At 36.0% G+C, this 8,575-nt stretch overlaps 1 protein-coding gene across 2 annotated transcripts; it reads left to right on the top strand.

Moving 5' to 3' along the window:
• Nucleotides 1-208: 208 nt before the first annotated feature.
• On the top strand, nt 209-4,671 carry LOC117293707 (transcription intermediary factor 1-beta-like). Of its 2 annotated transcripts, none has more exons than XM_033776121.1 (4): nt 209-580; nt 1,695-2,491; nt 2,814-2,923; nt 3,479-4,671. In XM_033776121.1, the coding sequence occupies exons 1-4, from the start codon at nt 459-461 to the stop codon at nt 3,596-3,598; spliced, it is 1,149 nt and encodes a 382-aa protein (XP_033632012.1). In that variant the 5' UTR covers nt 209-458; the 3' UTR covers nt 3,599-4,671. The 2 variants fall into 2 exon arrangements, with proteins under 2 accessions (XP_033632012.1, XP_033632013.1); XM_033776122.1 differs by having other exon boundaries at nt 512-670.
• The last annotated feature ends 3,904 nt before the right edge of the window (nt 4,672-8,575 follow it).

Genomic DNA, 8,575 nt, shown 5'->3' with positions numbered 1-8,575 from the left:
CAGGTCTTTTTCTTCAGCTGCACCACACATCTGGAACTCTTTTTCACTTAATCTTAGATCTTGTCTTTATACTGCAAAATTCAAATCTCTACCTTCCCAGCGGCTGGATAATGAGTTTGCAGAGGCTTTATTGTAACCATGGAGTGGGCTAGTCACGTCACAGTGTAATTAATACCTATAACTGAAGCGCCAGCCAAAGTACACAAAGTAAAATATGGGAGTGGGTCTTTATTCAACGTAATTCCACGTACCTTGCACACTGTATGACAGATTGCACGCTATATAAGGAGCCACTATTATCAATACTATTATAATGAGTAGGGTAGCTTTTGATCCAAACTGGACTATTACTATCATAACGTAAACAGAACATGGGCTCAGGTGTCACCATAAGTTCTGCGTGTTTTTTTTTCATAATTTGAAGTTCATGAAATTATTGTAGGTTATGGTTTTCTAGGATGGGTAGAGTAACGAGAAACTCAACTTCTCTTTTGTTTGGCCTGATGCATTTACATCATGTACTTACACCATCCACGAATGTGATAAAAACTGAACGTCACGGCCGCACCCATTTCCAAAGGTATGATGATGATGTACATGATCCGTTTTAATTCATTTTCATCTAGACTCGACTGCTGCTATTACATGGTGATCATTTCACAAGTGAAAGGTAAAATCTATCAGTGTATGTAATGCGATCAAGCTAATTGAGTCGTTTGACGGAATTACTGACTAATACGGGTGAAATTTTGAAAAATATTTGTTTTAGGATTTAAATGCTAAAATAAATCTAATTTTATATTCCTTCCTAGTGAATGCATCAATAGACAACGCAAATTTAAGAACATTCTTATCAACAATTTCACTGTGGTATAAACATGGGGTTTGAACAGTATTAAAGGCAGTGGACACTATTGGTATTTACTCAAATTAATTATAAGCATAAAACCTTAATTGGTTACTAGTAATAGGGAGAGGTTGATAGTACATAACCTTGTGAGAAACGGTTCCCTCTGAAGTGATGTAGTTTTCGAGAAAGAAGTAATTTTCCACAAATTTGATTTCGAGACCTCAAGTTTAGAACTTGAGGTCTCGAAATCAAGCATTGAAAGTAAACAACTTCGTGTGACAAGGGTGTTTTTTCTTTCATAGTTATCTCGCAACTCCGAAGACCAGTCAAGCCCAAATTTTCACAAGTTTGTTATTTTATGTACATGTTGAGATACACTAAGTGAGAATACTGGATTTTGATAATTACCAATAGTGTCCACTGCCTTTAAAGCACAGATTATGCTCTCTTCAAATGTATAACATCACAAACTTGTACTCTTCTGGTCCAAAATTGTTTAAGTTGATCATAGAGGATTTGATGAGATTTTTTAAAGAATGCTGCTTGTGCTAAAATTGTTAGATACATGTATTTGGACATTTTGTTAGACAAGTCATTAAATGTCTTTCTTGAGTGATAACGCCCTCCTGTGAATACATATATATTATGGGTTATGAATCTGATGGAAAACAAACAAAATTGTACATGGGTACATGGAAATTTCAGAATACATAAAATATATCCTACATGTGCGACCTCTGCATTGAAAGATTTAACTTGCCACATTAACTTCTACCAGAGATGTCTTGAAGGAATGAGGAAAGTCAATCCTATGAAAAAAAAACATTATTTTTCCCATCTGCAGGAAAGCAACGACTTCATCTGAGGCAGGAAGCAGCGACCTTCCAAACAGTTTTTTATTAATCAACCTTACGCATCAAGCAATTATCGCTATGTCTACGATAACTTGCGGAAACTGCGATGAGAAAGATGAAGCTGTCATCTACTGCCAAGAGTGTGCAGAATATCTTTGCGAAATTTGTAACAATGCGCACTTACGCAGCAAGAAAACAAAAGATCATAAAACAGCTCCAATCAAGCCACCAAAATGTGAAGTTCACACCGACCGAGACCACTGCGAGACTTCATGCACTGAGGATCATCAGTCCCACATAGTCCATGATTTATCACAGGCAATAGAATCAAGCAAGAACGCAATTACGGAACTTGTCACAAATGTTGGGCACCGCCTAGAAAACCTAGCTAATCATGGTCAGTTTCTTGAAAGTTTACACAACAAACACAAACAAATGATACAGCAGAAACACAAAATTATCACCGATGACGCAGACAGAAAAGTTGCTGAAATTCGTGAACAGGAAAAAAAACTCAAAGAAAAAGTTGAACAATTCTGCAACGAAAGAGGCAAACAACTTGAGGAACATATTATCGTCAATCGTAGAAAGGAAGAAAAGATCAAGCAACACCTTGAAAAGGTGACAAATGAAAGAAAGCAAGTCGAGGACTCGGATCTGCTGGAAAAGCGAAAGAGCCACACGCAGGACTTTCACGATGCACTGGCTGTTGACCAACCAACTGGATGTTCCTGCTTGAATTTTCAAGATTTCAAAGACAATTCAGCCTTCAATGATGACGAAATCTGTGAGTATATTTAAATGGAACGATTGACACTCACGCAATAAGACATTGCTACTCACACAAAGACGATTGTTACTCACGAAAGGAACAACTGTCACTCACACAATAAACGAGTATAACTCATGCAATAAACAACTATTACTAACGCAAAAAACAAGTGTTACTCACGCAAATAAACAAAATTATGATAAAAATTAACCTCAAAACTCAAGTTCTCTTCTGGGTTTTGTGGGGGGGGGTTTTCAGGGGCTCAAAAAAAATCCTTTAAAAAATGGAATTTCTTCGTTCGTGATTCAAAATAAACCCCAATATTTTCACAAATTAGATCTGATGTTTGAGAAAAAACGAAGCATGACTGACTCAGAGAAGGATGACATTATGATGAACGTTGGCACAAGGGTGGTACGAGGAAAGAACTGGCCTTTTGGTCCCCAGGTAGGAAGAATTTAGCTTCAGGGAATTCAGGCCGACCGTTGCCTCCTCTCTTATCGATACAATAAGAAAGACACTAGTTCAGCGATAAGATTAGCCCAAAACAAATAATTACTGTACATTGTCTCGGTCCTTCCGATACATCTTACATGCAGTGGCATATTAACTAAGGGAGTGCCACATGCCTGATTTACAATAAACAAAAGCCAACATTATTATACTTATTCTTATTATTAAGTATTATTTATACAGGGTAGCCCCATCAGTGTAAAAACACTGCTCTCCCTGGGAGCCCTGTAGAAAAAGCACTAGGAGAAACAAACATAGAGCAAACCCCACAAAAGAAACAACAGCACTTGTTATACCACCAAGAACAAAAGCAGAGAGAACAAAGCAGAAATTGGCCAATTAGAAGCAAAAACACTTGCTTGTCTGTTTGCTTGGTCGCTATTAATAATTGATTTACCAATTTCCATCTGTAAATACAACAGTAGGCCTTACTAGACCTTGGCTAATAATAAACAAATATTTAACAAAAATTGTTTTGTTGTTTTCTAGGATGGTATCCCGCCTCGTGAAGGTGAGATTGTAGGAATCTCCAGTACGAAAGAAGTTTCTGTCCGATGGGACGCAGGCGAAACTCATCATTATTATCCACGTTTTCTTGAACTTGCTTAAGAACTGTTAAGCAGAAAACAGTGCTTAGAAAATGTTTCAGCTATGAAACAAAAAATGAGTTGAGAACCAGTGACAACACAATTTAAACTTTTGAAAAATCTGCCTGGAAACCTGTTCCAGCTATTATGCAATACTTACAGGCTTTATGAAATCCAGCCACAAATTGGGCCAATTGAATATAAGCACAAAAGATGTGCTAAGTACAGAAACATCTTGTTTGGCAGAAACTGGGTACCAGCCAAAATTCCATTGAAGTTGACATTGTTGCAACTGTTGTTACAATTCTGCTTGGCAAAGAAATGTGCTAAGCATGCAGTATTTTTTGCTAAACAGCTTTATGAAATTGGGCCCTGGATCGCAAATTCAAGAAGAAATTTGGCTTTAAAAAGTTCTGCTTTGCAAAACTTAGCACAAAATCACCCTGGGATGGTACATGTTGTACAACATTTGTCCGATAATCTCAATTTGGTGAGGCAAAATTTGTTTACTTCTGTGCTTTAAAACAGCTCTATGAAAGTGGGCTACGAGATCAACATTGACGACACTATGGCTATGCATACAGCAACAAAGTAGCTGTCATTTTATGTTTATAAATTGGACCTTTGACCTTTTTGAGTTAATGTGAGTAGATTATGAAAATGCAATTGGAATTCTAAAGTGGAAATGGTGACAATGATTTTTCTTCACAATTAGTAGAGTATTAAACAAAAAACAAACTTTAAAAAATAATACGTTTGTTTAGCTTGTTACTTGCCTTTTAAGTTGTTTTTATTATAATGAATTGTAAAAGGTGTGATGCAATTTTGGGGGAGTAGTTTGTATAGCGGACATTTTTAAAGTATTTTTAAATCTCATTTTTAAAGGTCCCCTTTAGGGGAAGCATTTGTTGATGTGCACCGAATTTGATAACCGTTGGTTTAGCATCGTTTACTTTTTATAGTGTACTTTAAAAACACTGTATGTATGCTTGTATCTTTTTATACTGTATTGTGGTGAGACACCGGACACTTTTGGTAATTGTCAAAGACCAGTATTTACACTGGTGTATCCCAAAAAACATGCATAAAATCACAAATCTGTGAAAATTTTGACTCATTGGTCACCGAAAGAGCAAGAGAATAATGAATGACAAAGACCCTTGTTGTATAAGTCTTTTAATATTGGAGTGAGAAATTACCTCTTTCTCTAAAACTACATTACTTCAGAGGGAGCCCTTTCTCACAATGTTTTATACTATCAACATTGCTTGTTACCAAGTAAGCTGTTAAGCTGACAATAAATTTGAGTAGTTACCAATAGTGTCCAACAGTACCTTTAGTCTTGATTTAAATTTTTTTACTTTTACTGGTATGTAACTTTATTGTTTTACTGTAATCTTACTGGTATTTTTTTATTGTCATGATGTGCCCTTGAACAAAATCAACCATGAAGTCTGGACTTTAAAGTGAAAAGAAATTAAAAGGCAAAGTACACCATTGTTATTTGGAACGGGTCCATTGTTTTAATCCTATATATAAATGTAGATGGATACAATCAAACTAACAAGTGAACATTTAATTTCAAAAAGGTGGTCACGTTTTTTAAGATATTGCTGAAGAATACATATGCAGGAAGAATAATCCGTAATTGGAATACATAATCTACGAAACATTACGCGGTAATTTTTCTCAGATTCATATTTTATTGCATAAATGCATGTATCTTTTTTATAGAACCAGATTACTTCGAATTGAAATGTTTCTCAAATGCTTTATACTGTCAAACGCTGCTGTAGGCTTCTAACCAAACGTTTTTATTGACATTTAAGGCAGTGGACACTATTGGTAATTACTAAAAAAAATTATTAGCATAAAACCTTTCTTGGTGACGAGTAATGGGGAGAGGTTGATGGTATAAAACATTGTGAGAAATGGCTTCCTTTGAAGTGCCATAGTTTTCGAGAAAGAAGTAATTTTCCACGAATTTGATTTCGAGACCTCAGGTTTAGAACTTGAGGTCTCGAAATCAACCATCTAAACGCACACAACTTCGTGTGACAAGGGTGGTTTTTTCTTTCATTATTATCTCGCAAGTTTGATGACCGATCGAGCTCAAATTTTCACAGGTTTGTTATTTTATGCATATGTTGAGATACACCAACTGTGAAGGCTAGTCTATGACAATTACCAAAAGTGTCCACTGCCTTTAAGTTGAAGAGTGATTACAAAAAGTATATATTTTCCCTTTAAATGGATCCCTGCAGCATTGTTTTCAAACCCATGCGTTTAAACAAATACTTCGCAAGTTTTAATGACTTCTTTGTATTAATATTGCATTTTGCTTTTTTATACTGTGGAAAATATATAAACCTTGAACCTTGAAACACTCAGTTCACTTCAAAGCCAGTTTCCCTATGCCTATTTTTTTATTATTTGTTTTAAAATTATTTTTTTAATAATTTGGGAGGCTAATCATCCTTACTCGCGGCTACAAGGTATTTGAGAAGATGGCATGCAAGGGCGCTTTTGGCAGCCAGCCGCATCAACCCATGATGACCACGGAGCACAGCCAGAGATCAAAAGCATTTGATATTTCCCGAGGGAAGAAAACAGATGGTCTGGAGAACGCACAGCATAGAGTTATATATAAAAACGCACAGTGAAATTGCCCACCAGTATGGCGCATTCAAGATTTTTCTGATGATGACGTCAGGTGAAATGGGTCAATACATGACACAAAGAGAAAAGAGAAATTAAACACTAAAATATTTTATTTTAAAAAGTTGGGTTAATGAAAGAAAATTTGACTGGAGCAGAATTTGAATGAGCAACCTTCAGATTAACATAACGACACTCTACCAACTGAGCTAGCTAGCCCTATAATGTCGGCAGTTGCTCCTTGTCAGTGTCTCTTTTTCTGGGGTACCAGTCAGAAGGCGTATGAAACGTCCTGATCGCTGCATCGCTCAACTAAACTAAATAAAGAAAAGATTTCGTTGATCCCGATCGAGGCCAAAATCTGATGAAATCTGTCAGTAACGAAGTTGTAAAGAATGCAGGGATTACACCCAACTTTTAATGCCTCACAAAACAAACTATGCTCCAATATTGATTTATAGGAGCTGATAATTCTGTTGAGTATGAAGTACACACTATGGAAGACAATCGTCATGGTTTTCACGAAGGGCGAATTGGAGCTAGCCACTACAGCCAAACTTTCATGTTTGGAGAAAACAGTGTTTGAGGTTAACTAGTTTTTAAATCATTGTTTCCGATACTGTTTGCAAATAAAACCCTGAATTTTCTTCAAGTGTGAGGTGGAGACCCTAAACCATACAGTCAGTTTGATTTATTATTGTACAGTTGTCACATTTATATGCAGACAATATAGAAAGTTCAAAATAACCCAACAGGGCAAAAATCACTCAAAATTTAATTAACCCCAGAAATCACTCAAAAAAATTAAGCCTAGAATTTGTTTTTTATGTTCAAATAAAAGTACAGAAACGTTTTTTTTCAGATAGCTCTCCCATTTTAACAGCTTTTGTGAATATTTTCCAGACATTCTTGTGTACAAAGGCAATGTACAAAAACCCACAAGGTCAAATTGTATAAACAGTTAAAGGACCATGACAGAACTGGTAAGAAAAAAACTTACTTGAGATCACAGATTTAAGTAAAACTTAAACGGTCTAATGATGATGATAGTAGAAAACATCCCTTGAAATTTTTTTGTCTAAAATGTCATATTTGGTGAGAAACAAATAAAACTAATATCCCATTTTGAGTTTATCGCTCAGTCGGCGTTTTTATTCATTTTTTTTGTTTTTATCGATGTCATGCAATATGCGTAATTGGTTTTTAATCAGTGACCCAGATGGCCGATCGATCTCAAACTTCTACATGTTTCAGTTTATGTATATGGTCACATATGATTACATACAAGTGTTTAAAGTCACCTGGAAATATAATTTGTTTTTCTTCAAAACATTAGAGTATATGTTTCTGAACATTAAAATAATTTTTTGAGTAATTGTTTTTAACGATTTATATGTTGAACAAAATAAATAAAGTTGTGTGGGGTGACTCCGCCTACCCCTTTTGTGACGTCATCTATCCCTTTTGTGACGTCAATCAAGGCAGACTTTGCCTCGACCGAACATTGAGCACACGTACGTGCAAGTAGATTCAAGTCCTAGTTGTGAGTTTTCATTTCTAAAAAGGATTTTGCGTGCATTTTCCCGACAATGTCGACCATTGTATAGCTGCTGGATGCAGCAAAACAACTAAAGATGGGGTCAGTTTGCAAAGTGGTCTGGTCCGACGTCTTTTCCCAGCGCTATGCAGCAAACACTTCGAGCTGTCGTGCTTCGAGAATCCGGAATACACTACACATTTTGACATGAAGAGAAAAGTTCTTTTCTAACATGATGCCATCCCAACAGTTTTTCCAGCTAGTCGGGAAGTCGATAAAGATACCTGAAAGATGTAACAAACCTAAAGGAGCATTTTCCTAACATGAAAAAAAAAATCAGGTATTGTTTCAGCTTTGAGGGCATGTCTTTAGCTTGCGCCAAGCGTCACTATCTTGTGTTGGTACTGCATGCGGTTTATCCCGCCTCGATTGACTTCACAAACAGCGCCCTCTCGGGTCGGCTTATTTTCAAATTTGTAAATATCATGGAAACTAATTTTTTTAAACCTTAGTTAATTGTTTATTCATATTCCACTCATCAAAACACATATTTTAGTGACAAAAGCTTTATTTTGACAAATACCACTTCCAGGTGACTTTAAACTGCCAGCAACTGTTTTGTTAGCAAAAACCCAATTCTGTATTGTTCCTTTACATTTGGTCTCCCTGATGACTCACCAGGTACTATACATAAACAGAAACCAGTTCTCTAAATTCTGTATATGATATAAACATCAATCACAAAGATGTATTATGATAGCGAACAGTAGAGCGTCTTATCGGGGGAAACCCCCTAGGTTTTTC

Source organism: Asterias rubens, chromosome 8 (genome assembly GCF_902459465.1).
Source record: "Asterias rubens chromosome 8, eAstRub1.3, whole genome shotgun sequence".
Classification (NCBI taxonomy): Eukaryota; Metazoa; Echinodermata; class Asteroidea; order Forcipulatida; family Asteriidae; genus Asterias; species Asterias rubens.
Note: the sequence above shows the minus strand (reverse complement) of the source record. Positions and strands in the feature narration are given on the sequence as shown.